The sequence below is a fragment of the Vombatus ursinus genome, unplaced genomic scaffold (genome assembly GCF_900497805.2).
Source record: "Vombatus ursinus unplaced genomic scaffold, bare-nosed wombat genome assembly UNPS02009205.1, whole genome shotgun sequence".
NCBI classification, from domain to species: domain Eukaryota; kingdom Metazoa; phylum Chordata; class Mammalia; order Diprotodontia; family Vombatidae; genus Vombatus; species Vombatus ursinus.
Window position 1 is genome coordinate 53,340,746 of NW_020948983.1, and position 22,053 is coordinate 53,362,798.

A 22,053-nucleotide genomic window follows, 5' to 3' on the forward strand; every position below is an offset into this window, starting at 1 on the left:
AAGACTACAACTACTGCAATAAAAGCTCACTAATCAACAAAAAATAACTGGGAAAACTAGAATGTAGTTTGGCAGACATTACGTTAAGACCAACCAATTAAGACTACATAATGCAAAAAACTCTAAACGGATACATGATTTAGATATAAAGGGTCACATCACAAACAAATTAAGAGGAGTGAGGAAGGAAATATTTTTTGACTTGTAAAAAGTTCATGACCAAACAAGGGTATGACAGGTGATAAAATGGACAGTGTTGATTACATAAAACTCAAAAGATTTTGGATAAACAAAATCAATGCAATAGTTACAATTAAAAGGAAAATCAATGGAGTTAAAATTAGAAGGAAAATAGTTAACTGAGAAAAAGTTTTGCACCAAGTTTCTCTGATAAAAGGTCAGTTATCCAAGATATATAAGGCACTGATTAAATATATGAGAGTCATTTTCGAATAGGTGAATGATCAAAGAAGAACAAGCTGTTCTCAAACGAAGAAACTGAAGCCATCAACAGCCATATTTTTAAAAAAATTCCAATTACTAATAAGAGGAATGCAAATTAAAACAATTCTTGAGTTTTCCCCTCAAACCCATCAGATTGGCAAAAATGACAAAAAAAAGAACGTACTGTTGGTGGAGCTATGAATTGCTACACCTATTCTGAAAAGCAATTTGGAACTATGCCCCAAACATCACTAAACTGTTCACATTTTTTGACCCAAGAATACTACCACTAGGCCTATACTCCAAAGAGAAAAAAGAAAAGAGGGAAAAGAAAGACTCATATGTACAAAAACATTTTAGCTGCTCTACTTGCAGTAGCAAAGAGATGGAAACTCATGGAGTGCCTACTAACTGGGAAATGGAAAATGTAAAAATATGCAAAGGAGAGCTTCTGAGAAAATTAAAAGAACTTGTATAAAGTGATGCAGAGTAAATTAGGCCTAACCAAAAGAACTATTTATGCAACATTTTTGGGATGGAGGTTGGCGGGGAGGGACAGAACCATGAAAGACTTAAGGAATCTGACAGATAAATTACCAGTCACAACTCCAGAGGATCATTAATGAAACATACTACTCAACTCCTGCCAGAGATGTAATGATTCTAAGCTGTAGACTAAGACATACTTTATGACATGGCCAATTTGCTTGACTTTGCCTATTTGGTAAAAGAATTTTGGTTCTCCTTTTTCACTTTTCCAGTAAAGGGGAGTAGCAGTAGTACTGTCAAAACAAGTAAGAAAAGAAGTTACCAAAAATTTCTTTAACATGCATAGAAACAAACAGAAGGAAGTTCAGAAAGAAAAAGATGAACAATATAACTTTGAAAGTAACATTGAATTAATTATATACTTCAAAAGAAAAGCAAATTGTATGTAATAGACATTGACAGTTTTGTGTACCATCTTCAAATATTCCTTCCTTGTACATGGAAATGCATGTTTAAATTTGATGTTTAATAACTGCACACGTACAATCTATATCTGATTGTTTACCATCTTAGGAAGGAGAGCGGGATAGAGTTTGGAACTTTTAATAAAAATGAAGGAAAAAAAATTCAGAAAAATAAATAAATAAATAAGTTTGGTGTTTAAGTTCAGAATTTAATTAAAAAAAAAAAAAAAAAAAAAAAAGCATAGGGACATCTAGGTGGATAGAGTCCCGGCCCTGGAGTCAGGAGGACTAGAGTTCAAATCTGGCCTCAGACACTTGACATTTATTGTGTGATCCTGGGCAAGTCACTTAACCCCGAATGCCTTGCCCCCCCCCCCCAAAAAAAGGTAGCAGATATTGTATGAGGTCCCCTATCTTATACAGTAAAAAGGTTGTAATATGATTAAGGAACAAGCAGAAACTGATCTATTACATGCTTAACTATATCCCCAAATCAAATTTTCTTTGTTCTATTTAAATCTGGGTTAAGGAATATTAGGATCATCAGAGCAATAGGAGCTAGATTATAATTTCACTGATAAAAGGAACTCCCATATAAGAAAACTCCCTTTACCTTTACTAATGCAGGTTGGCATTTCTCTTCAACTTAAAATCTTAAAAGAATTGCCTAGAGTGGTCAAATGGGAAAAAATCCTTGTATCAACTTTCTCTAACAAGGGTTTGTTAATCAAGATACATAAACAATAAATACATGTAAAACTAATAGCCATTCCCCAATAGATAAGTGATCAAAGGACAAGAACAAACAATTCTCAAAAGAATTGCAAAGTATTCACAACCACATGAAAGAATGCTCCAAATCATTAATAAGAGAAATGTAAATTTCTCTTGAAACCTCACATACTACAAGTAGCAAAGATGACAAAAAATGGCAACTATCAATCACAGAGGGGTTGCAGGATGATAGGCACACTAATACATTGTTGGTGGAGATATGACATGGTACAACCATTTTGGAAAACGATTTGGAATTACGAAAATAAAGTCACTAAAATATCTATACTCTTTTAAACTGACATTCTATTACTGGGCTTATATACCAAAAAAAACAAAAAAAAACAAAAAACAAAACCATCAATAAGAAGAAAGTCCCCATATACTCCAAAATATTTACAGCAGAACTTTTTGAGATAACTAAGAACTGGAAACAAAGTAAATGCCCATCAACTGGAGAATGGCTAAACAAATCACAGTGCATGAATATAATGGAATATTACATATATAAGAAATTATATATGTGATGAATGCAGAAGCATTCATGAGCTTATGCACAGTGAAGTAAGCAGAGTCAAGAAAATAATATGCACAGAAACTACAACAATGTAAATGGAAAGAACAATGAAATAACCAAAAAAATCAAAACTTTATAATACAAAATTATAAAGAAGAAGCAAGACTCAATGAAGAGATACGACAGGACACTCCAAGTCACTTCTTCATGGAGGTGGGAGGTCCACAGGTATAGTATGTTGCACATTTTCAGGTTTTTTAAATATATTGATCATTTGTACTAATTGTTTTCATCTTCTTTTTCTTTTTTTATCTTTTAAAAAATACTATTTGTTATATAAGCTAGTTCTTGGGGGGGGTAGGGTGGGAAACTATTATAATCTAAAAAAAGTAGATATCAATAAAAATTTATTTTAAAAAAGAGCTGCCTAGAGCACCAAGTGATTTGACCAGGGTGACGTGATAATGGTGAGACTCAAACATAGGTCTTCCTTGCTCTAACTAGGACCCTTAGTATTGCCTATTAACAATACAACAATAACAACAAGGTCTAAATTAACTAAATTTTAGCTATATAATATAAATTTCAAAATATGCTTAGATTTCTTAAAAACTAAAGGTTCCTTAAAATGGAGCACAAAATAACAAAAACAATGACAAAGCAAATATTTCTAAAGGACATTTCTATGATATCTTGCATTGTATTTATAAATACAGAATCAAAGAATCTTATATTGAGAAGAGACCATGCAACATGGCATTTAAGCCAGATTCCCCTGTAATCCAAGAAGCTCTTCTATACTCTTACTGATATTATTCAGCCTCAATTTTTGTTACTGTTAGTGACAAGGCAACCCTTACTATCTCTAGACAGCCACGGCTATCTGAAAGTTGTTGAGGGAATTTTGAGCCTTTGCCTCCATTACCTACATTGACAAAGCAGACTTTTCTATTATCAGACAGTCCATATTATTTGAAAGTTGTTGGTCTGGATTTTTTTTTTGGCTGTTAAAAGCTAAAATCTGTCTCTTGGTAATTGCAACCTGTTGATCTAAGGGTTCTGCCTTAGAATTCAGGGAGAAGGAAGAAGGTAGTTGAAGCATGGTGGCAAAGTTCAGAGAAAGAAGCACGATTCGGATTATTATTTTCCATGATTAAACATGATACTGTTATCAAAGGAGTCCTAAGACTGCAACAGCTTCTGGAGTAGTTCCATCACAGTTGCACCAGTGCTTAATAATAATAAGCCTGTGCTTAACTAAAACCTTGAGATCATTTCTTTCATTCAAGCATTTTTTGAACACTAAACTCCACACAAGGCACATCTTTTTCATATAAATGATTTCTAATCTTACCCATCGGTCTCTTGAAGATGACCTAGTTTGAATGAGTTCCATGTTCTTACAAGCAAGTAAACGACTTCGAACTTTATACACACAACGGTATACTTCTGCTAAGGTTTTACCCGGTTGATACCTAAGTAAAGAAGGACAGTTATAACTTCTAGTATTATTGGTGAAAACTGTTCTGAAGATAGTTTGAAGTTATTTACCTGCTCTCTCCACATGCTTGATTAAGTAAATTTGTGTGTTTCAGGAGAGCTGCAAGAACAAATCTAGATACAGTGTCCAAGAGTGACTCATTACTTAAAGTTGCACTGTCCCAATCTGAAAATAAAAATGTTATTAAAATTCAAAAAGGATAAAAATGCTCCTGATCTCATTTTAATAGTTTTAGTAATAAAATAAATTATTTATAAAAGATTTCTAAACACCATGAACAATATGCACTTACTTCGGGTAACAAACTAAATAACATTTGGTTTGAGACCATCACAGGCCATTAAAAACCAGGAAAGAGAGTTAGAAAGTATGTTGGTGGGGGTTAGTTAGGTATTTCAAAAAATATTTTATTTTCCTTTCTTTTATTCTACGTTAGTGTAAGTTCTTTATTTTTCATATGTAGTAAAGTTCATCCACCTCAATTGAGAATGTTTCCTAAACAGAGATTGCTGGAAATGCAAACTTCATTCATTCAACAAGCATTTAGTAAATGCCTATAATGCATACAGCCATTACAATATGCTTTTAGATGACTTTAAACAAAACAAGATAAACAAAATAAAACAAGCTCCAATTTTTTCACTTATTCTTAATCACATTAGCAACTTTTATTTCATTTTTGTGTGAAATATTCCAAGATAATGTTTATAACACTACTCTTCAACTATCTCACAATTCATTCTTTTTTAAAAGAAAAAAATTATTTTAAAAAAGGAAAGCTTAAACTCAATCATTTCATTTAAAAAAGACCATATTTTAAATTGTCAATGTAAGTCCTATTCTTATGCCCCATAATAATATTAAAAGTTAGTCCTCGATTGTCAAAAGGCTGTGCCAGAGGAATATAAGCCATGACAGGTCCTATTCAAGCTGGAAAAGACTTTGAGTATGGTCCAGCAACAGATCATCACCCAAAGACCATTTACCTAGTTCAGAAAAGCTTATTACCAGAAGTCTGGTAACCAGGTAATTCAATATTTTTGATCATTAACTCACAAAGTTATCTAACATATCAAGGAGTTAGGCTCTCCATCCACATTGCTCATACCCAATAAAATTAGTTTATAAAATCAAGTACATTTTTTAAAAACAGCTCAATATTTTTATACTTTAAATATTTCATAAAACATAAACATGATAGATTTTAATATGATCCTGTGGTCAACAAACATTCTGAGTAGGGATGTAGGTATTGATTTTGTCAACCAATTTTGACAACAAATCATTAGTGCATACTGTAGTAAGAGGCTGTTTGTATTATCTAAAATTGCCATCATTTAAACACAGCTTGGTCCTTTGAAAGGCACGACTATTTAATTAACACCAAAACTGAACAAAACACCAAAACTGAGGCATTTCATTTTCCAAGTTTTATAAGTGACAGAGATTATTATCTGAAAAGGTTTTTTTAGAAAGTACTGGGTTCTTTCTAAAGCCTGCATTCATTTCAAACCAAATACTACAGAATGCTTCCCAATGATCAGGTACAACATTTGTTACAATGTATAAAGCTATTCAGCAAACAGGGCTATGTGATGAACTTTTGGTTCATGTAACATTTAAAATGACTACCTTAAAAATTTGACAAACATAAGATCATAACAAAGTGTTATTATAGAAGAAGGGCTAAACACAAAACAAACACAATTAAAAGTATCTAAAACTCCGTTCAGGATTCATTAAAAAAAATGGGGTCTATATAGGAATGAAAAAATTTAAACTAATTTTTCTTTTTCTACTACCTCTCCTGCAATAGTAGGCATTCAAAAGATATTTGTTGAATGAATGAATCAATCAATGAATAGGGTGACACTTACAAAGGCACCATCTGCTGGTTTTTTAAATCTGAATCATTTACATTTCATTTTGCCACTACACACCAAAACAATAGAGCGCAGTAGGTGAAAACCTCTGAATGTGATCTTTATTCATTTTTTTGTTGCAGAAAGGAGAAACTGCAAAGGAACAGAGGAAAACAAAAGGTAGGGTAAGGGAGAATGATGGGGAGAGTGTCAATTGTGGAAATATGATCCTGATCAATCCAGAGATCATTATTTAAAAAGAAAATATGGAAACTAAAGTGTCATGGAAGGAACGCTGTGGAAAAGCTCAAACAATAGGTATTTGCTTAGAAAATTGTGTATAAATTATTTTGATAAAAAATTTGAAAATGCATAACAGCATTCTTTCCAAACAACTTTCCCATACATTACTTCATGTGGTTGCTCCTTATAGTCCTGTGAGATTTTTCTTCTACTGTACACTTAGAGAAATTGAGGCCATAACAGAATACAATGTACAGTCCAAGTTTATACAACTAATTAAAATCAAAGTCAAGACCAGAATCTAGGGATCTATTCTATATTCCATTTATATATTCCAATATATCTATTCTAATGCTGTTTACACTGTACCAAATGTCCAGTGAGAAAAAAGCTGATGTTTAAAGGAATCTTATCATGATCAATCTGAAAAACAGAAACCTTTGTAAAGTAAGTAATGATCCACTAATTTATATTTATGTAACTCTCAACTATTGTATACTAAATTTACCTCAAGTAGTAAATACACATCTCCCAACAGAGGGAGAGCAAGTTAAAATCATTTTATTGATAAATGAATTTGGTATTACAATTTTTGTACTGAAAATGATAATTGTATCACTCTATTAGGTACACATGATATTCAATACTATCAACTACCATAATTACATAGAATTTATTCCATGTCTTTTCTTCATCTTACCTTTACTAATAGCATAATCTTGCATACTGATCCAAAGACTACGAGCAGGCTCTTTTGTACAACCCAATGCTAAGTCAACAAAGACAGCAATTTCAGGCCGTAATTTATAATCAAATGGCTTCTGTTCTTCATTTCCAGAAAGTGCCACTTCTAACAGGCAACTCATACATTTGTCTAAAAACAAATTTGTCATCGTTTAAAATTTTTCAGATTTTCTTATGTTACAAACAAAACTATACCAAACTTTTTCATAAATACAGGTAATTTCAACAAATGAAATCAGGCAAAGTCCTTAAGCAGAGCCAAGGATAAGTATGATATACAGACTAAATGAGAAGTCTTTTCTTTTTTTAGATTTAATTGGATTTCATCATGAAAGGGTAATTCAATAATGATAAATGATAATCCATAATTAAAACGTCATGTCTTTTTATGAGGTATAGGCAAAACCCAATTTATAAACAGACTATGTTCCAAAAATTAGTTTGTAAATGTATTGCTGGGAATGGAGAAGGCAACTTCTCTTTCAAATAATGTCATAATGGGAGTTAGGTTCCCAGGCTAGCCCACAAAAGCGTATTTAGCTTTTTTAGTATTTAGCGTATTTAGTAATTCAACTACTAAAACATTTGCACTAAAAAGAGAAAAATCATACTAACAATTTTATTGAAACATACAAACCATATCAAACAATACTTTAAACAAATAGCATCTTTTCTGTTAGCAATACTAATTTTAAAAAGCAGAAAACAATAGCAATTGAAAGCAAATGTTTTTTTCTGAAATTATTTTGAATGCTACCAAAAGGTCAAATCAATTAGAGAAAACGGAGAAAGCAGATGAGTATTTCTAGCAGTTATGTTTAATTTCACTTCAAAGGGCTTTCCTTTTCCCTTGATTCAGGAATATCACTAGCAGTACTCATATTCTTCAGTCAGTAGGAGGGTCTTTTGGCCCATCATGGAATCTGTATAATCTTTTCATTCGGAAGACAACAAAATTTCCTCAACCTTCAAAGCAAAATTTCTCTTTCAGTCTGTTTTGGAGTTGTTCTCAGCTTTTCTTTCTGACTATAATCACGTCTGGTTTTTTTGTTTTGTTTGGTTTCTTTTTGTGTTTGTTTGGTTAGTTTTGGGGGGCAAAGAATTACAGAATGTTAAAGCTAGAAGAAATCCTGGAAACAATTTAATCTTTTCCTGTATACTCTCCTCTCTAGATTTTCATGGCATTGCTCTCCTTTGGTTCTCTTCCTACCTGTCCAATAGTTCCTTCTAAGTTTTTTCATCCATGTTACATCCAATGACTAAGGATGAACCTCCAACGATCTGTGGGACCTTCTCTCTTCCTCTATATTTCACACTTAGTGATCTCACCAGCTCCCATAGGTCCAACCACTGTCTCTATAGAGAAGAATTCTATACCTATATATTCATCCCTATTCTCTATCCTCAATTCTATTCTCACATCACTGACTGTACTTTGAGTATTTTTTTAAAAAAATGTGTACTCTGTGGGCATCTCAAATTCAATTATGTCCAAAACAGAACTCATTATCTTCCCCTTTGCCCCACTTTCTAATCTTTTACTTCTTTTGAACTTTCCTTTTACTATCCTATTACTATTCCTATTACTTTCCTATTACCATCAAACACCACCATCCTCCCAGTCACTCAGGTTTTCAATCCACTTGTCAACCTAGAAGCCTCACTCTCACTCCCCTCACACTGACTGCCAAATCTTGTCATTTCCACCTTCACAGTATCTCATATATACTCCCCTCCTTTCCACTCACACAGCCACAACCCTAGCTCCAGGCCCTCTTTACCTCTTTCCTAAACCACTGCAACATCTTTCTAATTGGTCTATTGCCTGCCTCAACTCTCTCCCCATTCCAGTCCATCCTCTACATAGCTGAAAAAAGTGATTTTTCTAAAAAGTATGTCTGACCATGGCATTCCCCTACTCTATTAATTTGAATGCTGCCCTATTACTCCTAAGATCAAATAGAAATTCCTCTATTCATCACTGAAAGCTCTTTACAACTCAGTCCCTTCCTATCTTTCCAGTCTTCTTATACTTTACAACCCTTCATCCACTCTACTATCCCACTATGCTGACTTACTTTTACTATTTTTTGCATACAATAAATGTTCCATCTTCCATCTCTGGGCCTTTGTGGTAGTTATTTCCCATGCCTGGAATGGTCTCTTCTCCTCACCCCCACCTCTTAGTTTTTCTGTATTATTTCAAGTCTTAGCTCAACTCCTCTCTTATGAAGGAGGCCTTTTTCAGTCCAAGCTGCTAGTGCCTTCCCTCTGAGATTTCCTCTCATACATTTTTTACTGATTATTTATCCTAATTATTTTCATCTTGTTTTGTCCATTAGCTGTGAGCTCTCCAATGGCAGGGATTGTTTTTAGTTTTCTTGGTACCCACCAGTGCTTAGCACAGTATCTGAAACATAGAAAGTACTGAATAAATGTTTTTTGACCCTCTGAAAAAAGCATCGATGGGAAGGTAGTGACAATAAGGGGGTACATTCCAGAGTCAGTTTAATTGATTTGAACCACAAATTATGCCTGTAAAACAAGCCAGTAATTGAGTATAATCATGTATAAATTACAGATAAGAGTACTTTAGGGCAAAGAGTATATTTAAGTTGCTCTAGGTTAGTTAGTGATAGAGTTCAAGTACAGAAAAATCTTGCTTTAGATATTTGGACTGTTTCACAGACCTCTATGTAAAGTAATCTTTACATAATATGAATTTGCCCTCAGACATGGGGGAAGGGAGGGAGGAAGACAGGAAGGTAGCCTCCAAACCGTGGAGGGAGGGAGCTGGCACACAACTCAAGGGGGGACAGAGAAGCGGACAGAGACGCAAGAGCAAGAGAAAGAATGAACTGGGGCCAGGACCAGCCCCTTGAAGGCCTGGCCAGAACTGAGAAGAAGAATACTCAGGAACAGACACACAGAGCGAGTGGGTGGAGCAGGACGAAGGTGTCCTCTCTCAGTACTGGAGGTCTTAAGCCAAGCCCCCAGTCTGGCACTGGCAGTCTTTCCATGCATGTTTTTCTGCTTTTACTTGGAGGGGTTATTTTTAGGGAGGGAAGGTTAGGTTTTTTTCGGGGGAGTGGGGAAGTGGGAGGCCATGGAGCACCAAGCCAAGGGACAAGACTAGTAAGAGAGCACATCGTACTGTATAGTAAAATTAACATAGGTGTTTTTCTGGAATGCAGATTTCTTTTAGAATTCCTTATGTAAAGTCAAATTTGTGTAATGCAAATTCATATAAAGTGAGAACTATCTGTATATCTAATTCCAAAGTCAGTTTTCTTTCTACTATATCACATTATTCCAGCTGTCTTTATGATAACTTGAAGTTAAGGCCTCAGAATCTTCACTCTACTGTTCTTGGATAATTTTCCATTAGTACTCCAATTAAGACATCACATGATGAGGAAAACCCAACAAAAAAGTACCAACCCAGAAACTGTCATAAACTTCACAGCAGCAGTTTACCTAATTGAGGGATATCCATTTCAACACCATCACTGAACAGTGGTGTTTTCAACCAGTATGCTGTATCTTGCTCCTCAGGAGACCCAGGAGAGCCTTGTAACATGCCCCCGAGACACCGTCCAATGAGGAGAGCAATAGTTCTCTCTAGATCTACAAGCCAAACCCAAGATTGAGCAGGCTGAGGAAGTGGCACTCCAGCTGGGTCAATCAGTTCTGGCCCTCCTAAGGAGAAAATCATCAGTGAATGCTGCTTTATCGTATGTTCCCTGAACCATAAAAGTATGTTGAAATTGTGGTAAACTGAGCAGCATAATGTTTTATCATACTACAATACGCTTTCAAGAAAATTTTTAGTGAACAACACATAAAAGATTGTTTTATTACATAGTATATCACAGCGCATTTGTGAAAAACTAAACAATATAATTAAGCTTTCCTTTTTACATCCCACTAATTTTTATCACGTTTAAAGGAAGCCTTTTAAAAAATTACAATTATTATTATTATCCATTTGTTCATTAATATGACATTTACCTCCAGTCTTAAAGAAATGGTTAATGTTAGTAAATTAAAACAGGTGCTTTTTAAAAAGTCTGAGAGAACAAAGAATAGCTTACATCCTAACCAGCATTTTAATGATTTGTGGATTTGACACTTCATTTCATCATTATTCAAAAGGATATAAAGAATTTAAGAATGAGAACGGACCTTACATATCATCTAGTCCAAATCCTTCATTTTAAAGATAAAGAAACAAAGGCCCTCAAGAGAAAAACTAACTCACATAAAGATCACACAATTTAATTAATATCAGGCTCAGGACAAGAATTTAACTTCTCTCTTAGTCAAGTGCTCTTTCCATAAGACTATACTCCACTTCACTTAAAATATTTCAAATTATACTTTTCCAAAAATTTAACAATATTATTTTAGTAACTTAAAATACCTTAAAAGAAACATATTTATGTACTAGGTTCTAAAGTGAATATTTTGAACTTCAATTACTTTTATAGATTCCAGTAAGTATTTTCATTATATTTATAAGTAAATAAAAGTGAATTCAAATACCTCAAATTAAAATAATATTATCATAAATTACTCAAAAGAAAATAATAGTCTTCTGAACTCTACTCTCTACATATCAAACTAGTATCTCTAAAACAAGTCTCACACATCTTTCATTGATGAATAAACTTCAAAAACTCTATTTCAGCTTATTTGAAAAATGAAAGCATCATAAAATCATGTGTGCAGTAGCAATTTTTCTTCACACATCTTCATTTGCACAAATTATGTGTGCTCCAGGTTGCCTACCTCAGTCTGCAAGCTCTCACAAAACAAAGACCTTAGTGTCCTAAGTAAGAGCAACAACTTTTAATTTACCAACATTACTTGCTCTTTTTCCATATCATTACTAGGGTGAAAATAATTAAGCTTACCATGAAGAGGCCACTGCAACTCTTGATCTTCTAAAAGAGCAGCAGCTGGCAACAGTCTATTAAGGCAATCAAGAGGTGGCAAGAGGTCTAGTAGATAACTCAGCAAAGGCCGAGCCACTGACACTGGCAGTAACAGTAAAGAATTAACAATCTGGCAGAGCATACTGCCAGCAGCAGATACATAAATGACATCTATAAAGGGAAAAATAAAGCAAAATTAAGCAATGATTTGAATTTAATTTAAAAAATATAAGACAGGCCATATTTAGGTCAGATCCTCAGTTCACCTAAACCCATTATGTTGTCTTTATGAGATGGTACCAAGTGCGCGCTTTTCATATTCCTGACACAGGGAAAGAGTAAAAAAACTAATTTTGTTTTCAGAGTATCCAGATCACCTGGATGGAAAAAAAGAAACAGATGAAAAGTTGAGGCAAAAGATCATAAGCCTGTCACAAAGGCAGGATATAGTGAAGATGGGAGACTTCATATTATCCAGACATCTGTTCAAATTCTTTCCCTGTCAAAAGCAGAGAAACTAATAACTTCTTGATTTGTCCTGACTTGTCTTAATGATTAATTCATCCTTTAAAAAAAAAAAGGCAGAGAAACCAACAAGCATAAATTCTAGACAATTCTGATTCTCTTTAATGGAGAGATGGTGGGAACCTTGAGGGAAAATGATCGTTCCTATCCTAGATTTGTAACAATCTACAAGGAAAGTCAGCCTAAGAGGGATGGGAAATACCGAAGAGCTAAATTTTAAAGACAAAAAGGAAAATAATTCTAAAAACAGGAAAAATAGGAGTTGTCTGAAGGTGCCAGGATAGATAACATGGAGAATTCACTCACCACTTTAGATTTTTAAACTACAGTTTTGCAAAAATACCCTGACATAGCTACTTTTGACCAATATTCAAAGGAGGTTATTTTCAACTAGTTTTAAAGGAATTCTTCAAGATTTCATGATAGCAATACAAACTTAAAAAAAAAAAAGATTTACCTAAAATTACTTTGGAAAACAATACTGTTTCAAACTACACATAAAAATCTTAGGTTGTGCTACCTAAAATTAATATTTATGATTTTATATACCCTGACTTCAATTTAAAACTAAGCCTCTCCAACATGTCAATCATGATTTATTAAAGACTTTTCAGAGGTCAAGCTGCTATTACTGAAATATTCTTGCTTCTCTATAACTTTCCATTATTACAAAGAATCTCTAGCAAGAAATTTCACTGTTTCAAAAGGCTCAAGAACAGGAAGAAAACTCTTGATTTAAATACACTAAACCTGAAATTCAATTAGCACAAACCTCTCAGTTTTTCACCAACACTGCCATTCCAAGGACTCTCTTTCAGTAAAGTTGCAGAACGTGAATAGATATCTGTGGCATGAGGTAACAAGAGCTGAAGATGCTTGTGAAGCAATGCCACACTGCTTGAATTCTATAAAGAAGAAACATAACTCTCAGAACTCCAGATACTTAAGTCCTAAGGATACTTATTTGTCACCATCTTCTCAAGAGACAGAGAATCAAATACCTCACTAACACTGTTGATGTGGCAATATGCTAGCAGCTGCTTTTGCAGTGAACAAAGCAGTTCATGAAGATGAGCAGGTTGGCTATTCTCAGATGAAGACGTCCCAAGTAAAAATTTATCACTATTTTTTTCCAGTTCTCCAAATGCTTGATCCTGAAAGACAAAAATAAGGTTGTGTGTGCAAATTAATTAACAAAAGTCATTAATAAACTCAGATTTTTAAAAGGCATGTACATATAGAAAGTGGCTGGGCTAGGGTAGTGGTGGGTAGACAGACCGAGTACAATAATAAAAGAATGATATGAATTGTAAACTATGGAGTCAAAAAGATTAGAGAACACTGAAAGGTCTCAAAGGTATGATCATTGAAATGTTAGTAATCTTTTTTTTTTTTTAAACTCATGAAAATGACAGTTTCCCCAAATGGAGACTGGCTAAAATGTCGGGAAACCAGTGATTTTTCATTAATATCTAAAGAAATTCTAGAATATATTATTTAAATGATTTGAAAAAGGTTCACTAAGTCAATTTTATCATTTTTTTAACAGGGTTACCAGAGAGGGAAATCAGGGAAATACTATACATACAATATACCCGGATTTAATCAAGAATTTTGCAAATCATGATACTTTCTGGAAAAAAACAGAAATATGTGAGCTGATCTGTACTTGGATTATAGTAAATGTGATCTAGTTTAAAAGTAACATCTCAGGGGCAGCAAGGTGGTGCAATGGATAGAGCACTGGGCCTGGAGTCAGGAGGACCTGAGTTCAAATCCGGCCTCAGACACATAACACTCACTAGCTATGTGACTCTGGGCAAGTCAATTAACCCCAACTGCCTCACATTTAAAAAAAAGAAGTAATATTTCTACTATCAGGAATATTGCGAAGGGGAGGAAAAAGAGGAGGGGGAGGGAAAGCACTATGTGAAGTCTTAAGAACACATCTTCCATGCTCATTAGCTGTACCCATTCCTTTCGGCTATATGAGATTTTATTTGTTTTAGTATTTCTAAAAATCTGAAGGAAAAAAATCCACAGGTTAAAGTATCTTTGCATTTAAGACAAAATTATCTTTGCATAAAAGTCAAAAACAGTGTTATTTTATTGTAAGTAAACTAAAAACAACTCACTGTATAAAATCCTAAATTTCTTAGTAAGGTCTTCATTAAAATTTCAGCTAAATGAGTATCTGGATGGCAACTCTGAGTGCTATATGGTTGGTCCGACAGGTTTCCATAGGTGATACATATGGAAGAAACATCAGTAGAATCAGAAGGTGAACTATAACCAAGTAGGGAGGCTACATGGGTATGATCTTGTAAACTTGTCAAAATTATATCCAACTGCATTCTCTAAGGAAAAATGGAATAAAAAAATAATTTGTTAATGCACATTGGAAAAGGAACAAAAATAGCCGATGTAAAAACTACACAAAAAATGTAGCACTTTAAATGGAGTTTTCAAGGATATGTCTATATTCCTCCTTTCTTCCTCTTCACAGTTTTGACCCTCCAGTTAAACAGCTGTCCTTTAATTCCTTGCCTCAATTTCTAGTCATGCTTTTTCAAACTTCCACTCCAGGTGTTCCCACTGCTGCCTTCTGTGTTCTTAGTCACATGTCGCCAAACACTCTCCCAAGGAAAATCAGGCAGTTACCACAGCAAGGCCTCTCCTGCTGTATGGAAAACCTTATATTCTTTCGTGATTTACTATTATCCTCTCCACAAAGGCTCAAAACTGCTCTTCATCATCCTCCATCTCCTACTCTGCTTTAGTCTCTAATGAAGAGATAGATGATCTCCTTTCCAAAGCAAACCTTTCCACTTAACGCTCTCCATGCTGTGATCCTCCTCATCTCCTTGGAGAATTTTCCCCCTTCATCATTTTTTTCTACCTCATCTTCAATCTTTCCTTTTCTACTGACTCCATCCCTACTACCTGCCAACATTCTCAAATCTTCCTCATACTTAAAAAAAAAATCCTTCACTTCACTTAGTAATCTCCCCAAGTCAGTCAATAAACATTAAGCACCTATTATGTGTCAAGCTGTGTTAAATGCCAGGGATACAAAGAAAGGCAAAAGACAGTCCCCCCGCTTTCAAGTACAACAGAGGAGACAACAGGCAATGATATACAAACAAGCTGTAATCAAAATATATTGGAAATAATGAACAGAAGAAACACACTAGAATTAAGGGAGGACTCAAGAGGTAGAAATGAAGAGAGAGAGAATTACAGGCATGAGGGAGAGCCAGTGAAAATGCCCAGAGTTGGAAGACAGAACGTGTTGTCTGAGGAATAGTAAGAAGGCCAGTGTTACTGAATGGAAGTAAGGGGGTGTGGAGGGGTGTAAGAAGATGGTGTGCAAAGGGAGGGAAGAGCACAGGTTATGAAGGACTTTAACATCTGTGAATGCCAAACAGTCAAAGGAGCTTACTGAGTAGGGAGTGATATGGTCAGACCTATACTTCAGGAAGATCACTTTGATGGCTGAGTAGAAGATAGACTGGAGTGGGAAAGACTTGTGGCAAGAAGAGGGGAAGATTTTGGGGAAAGATACTGAGTTCAGTTTTGCACCTGCTGAGTTTAAGATATCCAGTTGGAGATGTCCAATACACAGTTGAAGATGCAAAGCTGGAGGTCAGCAGAAAGTTTAGAGATGGCTAGGTAGATCTGAAAATCATCAGCACAAAGATAATTGAATCCTCAGATGTTTATGAGATCACCATGTAAAATGGTACAGAGGGAGAAAAGGGGCCCAAGAGAGAGGTCTACGGGGCACCCACAGTTACGTGGATGAAGAACCAAGAAAGGAAACCAAGGAATGGTCAGATAGATTAAGAAGAGAGCTAGAAGAGAGTAGCAACATGAAAACCTAAAAAGAAGGGAGCATCAAAGAGAAGCAATTGATTGACCATGTCAAAGGCTAGAGAGAAGTCAAGAAGGATAAGAATTGAAAAAAGGCCATTTTGATTAAATGATGAGGTCAGACGCCAGACTGTAAAAGAGTTAACAGAGTGAGAGAAAAACAATAAATGTCTTTATTTATTGTAGAAAGGCTTCTAAAGCAGTTTAGCCACAAAAGGGAAGAGAGATATGAGAAACACGGATGGACAGAACAATCAACTGAGAATTTTTGGAAGATGGGGAGATATGGACATGTTTGTAAGCAGTAGGGAATCAGGGAATGAGGGGAAGGGAACAAGTATTTGTTAAGAATATACTACGCGTGGGGCAGCTAGGTGGTGCAGTAGAAAGAGCACCGGGCCTGGAGTCAGGAAGACCTGAGTTCAAATCTGGCCTCAGACACATAACACTTACTAGCTGTGTGACCCTGGACAAGTCACTTAACCCCAATTGCCACACACACACACACACACAGAGATGTACTATGCACCAGGCACTTGTACTAAGTGTCTTATGATTATTATCTCAGCCAGTGGACAAGGAGAGATGAAGGTAAGTGAAAGAATGGGGATAATAGAGAGGGCAATCTGCTGGACATGTTAAATCTCTTCTCATCTTTCAGAGCCAAATAGCTAGAAAAAAAAATGTCCCACTTATTCTATTTTCTCACCTTCCACTTACACTTACTTTTCAATACCTTGCAATCTGGCTTCTGACCCCACTACTTAAATGAAATTTCTCTCTCCAAGGTTACCTATCAGGTTAACTGCTAGATCACTGGACCATTTTCTTCTGGGCATTGTCATATCACTTGACTTCCGTGATACTGTTTTCCTGGTTTTCCTCCTATTTCTATGACCAAATCTTCTCAGAAACATTTCCTTACCCTACCCACTAAGTGTGTATTCCACCAAGGCTACACCCTGGGTTTCCTTCTCTGTACTTTTCTTGTGTTATCTCATGTGTTCAAATATCATTTCTAATCTGATGACTTCAAAATCTATATATCTAAAAACATATTCCTTCTCCTAAATTCCTCTAGTCCCATATGCCCAACTGCCTTCTGGACATCATTCAGATATCCCAGACATCTCAAACCCATATCCAAAATAAAACTCATCACATTTCCCAAAATTATCGCTCCTCCAAACTTCCCTATTTCTGTTGCACCGCTACCCTTCTAATCATCCAAGTTCAGCACCTTAGAGTCATTCTTGACTCTCTTCTAACCTTTCTACTTCTTATTTCTAATCAATTAAATCTTAGCAATTTTTGTCCATTTTTGTCAATTACACATCATTTCTCGCATCTTAATCTCATGTACACAGCCTGTACCCTAGGTGAGAATCTCATCACTTCTCATCTGAAATATTTTAAAAGCCTCTTAATTGATCTCTCTTTTTAAGAGAAAAAATTCTCCTTCATTCTCCTAGGGTACAAGTACATAAAACCAACAGCTTCCCCTCTAAAATTTCATCAAATTGGAGCTACATCTATTAGAGTTATTAGCTTAAAAAAGAGAATTCTTATACTTCTTTTTAAACTAAAAAATTAATGATCAAAGATATAGTAGGTTCTCCAATGTGATAAAAATGTTTATGTTAACCACTTTTTTTTCTAAGGTATATGACAAGCAAAATATTCCAATGGACCTATGATCTTACTGATGAAGGTTTCTTCCTCCAATACAGTACAGACTGCACTATTACTGTCCACACTTTCTTTTCTTGTCTGTTTTTCTCTCTAATAAAGGCCACCCTACATACTAGGGAGCCTTCCTCTTACTATTACTATGTCTGTTCTTATTACATGACATTAGTGCAACATTTGAGTTATGCTTGTATGAACTAATGCAAAATAAAGTGAGAACCAAGAGAATTTATACAACCACAATATTTTTAAAACAAATAATTATGAAAAACTCCAGAACTCTCAGCAACACAATGACCAACTATGATTCCAGAGGACTCATAATGAATAACACTATCTAACTCCAGAGATATGATGAACTAAGTGCAGAAGTACAGACTGAGGTGAATAGACATATAGATAGATACACCCACACATGTATACACATATACATACATATATATGCATATAAACAGGGGCGAATGGTAGAATTTTTTTACTTCACTATACATATTTGTAATGAGTTTTGTTTTTCTTGCTTTCTCAAAGGTGGGAAGGAGAGAATTCAAAACTGAAAATAAAATAAAGTTGAATTTTAAAAAATGTTTTAAGAATGTCAATACTCAAAAGAAAAACGACAAATGCTGGAGGGGATATGGAAAATGAGGATATTAATGCACTGCTGGTGGAGCGGTGAACTAGTACAACCATTCAGGAGAACAACTGGGAACTATTTCCAAAGAGCTATAAAACTGCATACCCACTGATCTAGAAATGCCACTACATGGGCTATACTCAGAAAAGATAAAGGCTTTTCAAATAAGTCTTAAAGCAAAAATAATTTAAAGGATGGAAAATTCTTCAAAAGTTTTATATATAGTGTTCATCACAGAAATAAGTGGTTGACTTTAATCAGTTCTTCTAGAAATTTTCAATGTGTTTTTTCATACTACTACTGGACAACTTACACACTGGCCAACACCTACCTGTCCTTTAGACAAGCTTTCCCATCGATCAGGTCCTTGGGGTAAAAGAGAATGCAGTAACTCCATTCGTTCTCTTAAAGGGGGCAATAGCATGGTTGCTCCCACTGACAGAGTTTCAATTACCACCTAGTATTTTAAAAAAAATTAAAAAAGAGAATCTTATCAATTTGTCATTTTTCAATGAATATCTGTGTAGAGTGAATTCAAATAAGATTAAGATACCTAAATCTGCTATCCTACTACATTCAGTTTTGTATCATTAAAATGGAAACCATATCAAGCATATATATGCTTGATTTTAAATATACCTAACATTTCACAAAAGACTTTTTAAAATTCACAATAAAAAAACTCCCCTCTAATGTAATGTCTAAAATGATCCATTTGTATCATTTTGTATCATTAAAAATCTGAGCCTTAACTTCTCGTCTGTAAAATGAGGGAGGCAAATGAGATGATTCCTAAGGTTCTTCCAGTTCTGAAATTCTTATTCTAATCCTGAGGATAACTACAGTGACATTTTAAAAACACTACAAGTTACTGGCTCCTCTGCCTAAAATATATGGCCCTATAATAATTCATAAGTAAGGAAGAAGAATCCATAATTCCTTACCAAGGCTTGTTAAGACTAAATTAAATTCTAGTCCAGTAAAATTTAATGGAAAGTTATGAAAAGTTACAGAAGAGGCTGGAAAAACCACCAAAAAGGACTGCTTCTAGGAAGTGGCAAAGCATCAAAAAAGATAGTCACAAGCAAAGTAGAAGGTATGTCTTAAATGGAATTTGTAAGGAAGCGTAAGTTCCACACACCACACACTCTGAGGAAATCCATTTCTAGGCATCCCTTACTAGGTAGAATAGATCTCCTAGACATATGAAATCCCTAGGTATTTCTAAGTATCATGAAACTATCGCGCAGGGGTGTGTGTGTGTGTGTGTGTGTGTGTGTGTATTGTTTTTGTTCTTAATATTCTATTTTTCCCAATTACATGTAAAAATAAATTTAACGTTGATTATTTTAAATTTAGAGTTCCAAATTCTCTCCCTCCCTCTTTCCCTTCACCTCTCTCTGAGATGGAAAACAATGATACAGATGTGTATATATGTGTATATGTGTGTGTGTGTGTATGTGTGTGTGTGTATATATGTGTGTGTGTGTGTGTATATATATATATATATATATATATTTTTTTTTTTTTCTTATAGCAACTATTCTTACCTCTTGTATTTCATCTGGGACAGAAGAGTCCATTAGCCTAAAGAGCAAATTTCGCAATGGTCCAGCTTGCCTCCCAAGAATACTAGTAGCTACTCCTCCAGCCAGAGCAAGAGCAAGATGATTAGATAGCAACTTCAGGCACAATTTGAGGAAACTGTGATGTTCCCTAAAGGTAAACAAACTGCTATGAGTTTTAAATGCTTTCTTCTGCCTAATTTTTAATGTTTTTCTCCCAGAAAAACTGTGCTAAAGGTATGACGACTACAGTAGTATGAATTCAAATTGTTATTCTCATAAAATTCAAGGAAAAAAATTTCAATATTGTCAGTTATGGCATTTTTAAAGTATATGTTCCATATAATTAGAATAACGGAATTTTAAAAAAATGTAAAACTAAAATTGATATGAATTACCTTGATGAAGGAAAAGGAAGCGGGGGAATCTCACTATTTATTTTATCACAGTATCTCTCAAGAAAGGAACGTAGATGTGAGAAAGTACTCTCTTCAAGATCCACACAATAAGGTCGATGCCATGCAACAACTTGCCTGGAAGATTAAAAAAAAATTCAAATCTATTTTAATATAAATTACAAAAATATGACTGCCTAACAGTTAAATAAAATCTGAAATATTTTGGCTTATAAAAACTGAAGATTTACAGAGAAGTCTTTCTTGGCTGTTGGGATGACAAAGCATTAAAACAAACTAGCAAATAATGGAAACCTACTATATATATGCTCGATTTTAAATATACCTAAGATTTCACAAGATTTTTTTAAAATTCACAATAAAAAAACTCCCCTCTAATGTAATGTCTAAAAATAAATGTCATTTGACTTCAAACTATACTAGCTACATCATAAATTATAATTTTTATAATAATTTGGTACTGCATTTTAATATCTTTATGTCCTTATAAAATGTATGGTGGTCAAAAGATTGATGTATGATGGGTGAAAAAAGAACTTAACACTGGGTTACACTAAACACAAAGAGTAATCCCAAAAGGGAGTTTTCATGGCAACCAAGAAGATTTTTAATGATCTGTTCTGAGAGAGCTGTCTGCTTGTTGACTGATCTGGCATAATGCCTCCTACCTTTGGAAAAAACCTAGAATTCTTCATATAGCAAATATTTTAATATAAATTATGACCAATGTTATTTCAACAAACCACATAGAGCAAATGTACTTGGAAAAAACCTATAAAAAAAGCACTAAAACCAAATAAATGTTTTAAATTTTTTTAAACATAATCCATTTTAGTTTTATCTTCTTTTATGTTATGCTAACATAACTTTTTCTATTAGTATTTTGAGGATGGAAATCTATAAATCAATGTTAAATTAAAAAAATAAAATCTACAACATAGATTCTTGTTTCTGAAACTTGTATATATAGGTAAAACATATGAGCCAACTACTACACTCTACATTTAACTTCCAAAGCAGATACATACAAATTAAAGCATCACTATTAGAAATGCTGAAAAAATATTTCATATAAAGAAACGAGCTTCAAATTATTAATAATTTTGTTTGTTAATTAACAAACATCCACAGTGTTTCAAAACACTAAAACTCATTTACCTGTCCCTGGGAAGAGCTGTCCATGCCAGGCTATGTGATGTTCCAGCTGAAATCTGTTGAATTGCTACTCCATCTAAACCACTAACTTTTTTTGGTTTGGTAATAGGACCCGTGGAATTTCCTTGACCACACTGTCCCATAGAATTATTACCCCAAGCATAAACTTCATTATCTGAAGAAAAATAAATTACAAAGAAAAAAGACATATATGAGTTGAC

General features: G+C 34.3%; 1 protein-coding gene across 1 annotated transcript in view; it reads right to left on the bottom strand.

Annotated features, from left to right (window-relative positions):
- The window catches only part of HERC1 (HECT and RLD domain containing E3 ubiquitin protein ligase family member 1), a 193,823-nt gene that overhangs the window by 120,268 nt on the left and 51,502 nt on the right, over positions 1-22,053 (bottom strand). Inside the window, exons 10-21 of the mRNA XM_027851988.1 lie at positions 21,836-22,007; positions 20,660-20,794; positions 20,247-20,412; positions 19,028-19,153; positions 14,636-14,857; positions 13,502-13,654; positions 13,273-13,405; positions 11,955-12,146; positions 10,516-10,737; positions 6,995-7,168; positions 4,240-4,354; positions 4,043-4,163 (exon numbers count right to left, since the gene is read on the bottom strand). Of these exons, the coding sequence (XP_027707789.1) occupies positions 4,043-4,163; positions 4,240-4,354; positions 6,995-7,168; positions 10,516-10,737; positions 11,955-12,146; positions 13,273-13,405; positions 13,502-13,654; positions 14,636-14,857; positions 19,028-19,153; positions 20,247-20,412; positions 20,660-20,794; positions 21,836-22,007 (1,931 nt within the window). The remainder of the gene's footprint in view (positions 1-4,042; positions 4,164-4,239; positions 4,355-6,994; positions 7,169-10,515; positions 10,738-11,954; positions 12,147-13,272; positions 13,406-13,501; positions 13,655-14,635; positions 14,858-19,027; positions 19,154-20,246; positions 20,413-20,659; positions 20,795-21,835; positions 22,008-22,053) is intronic.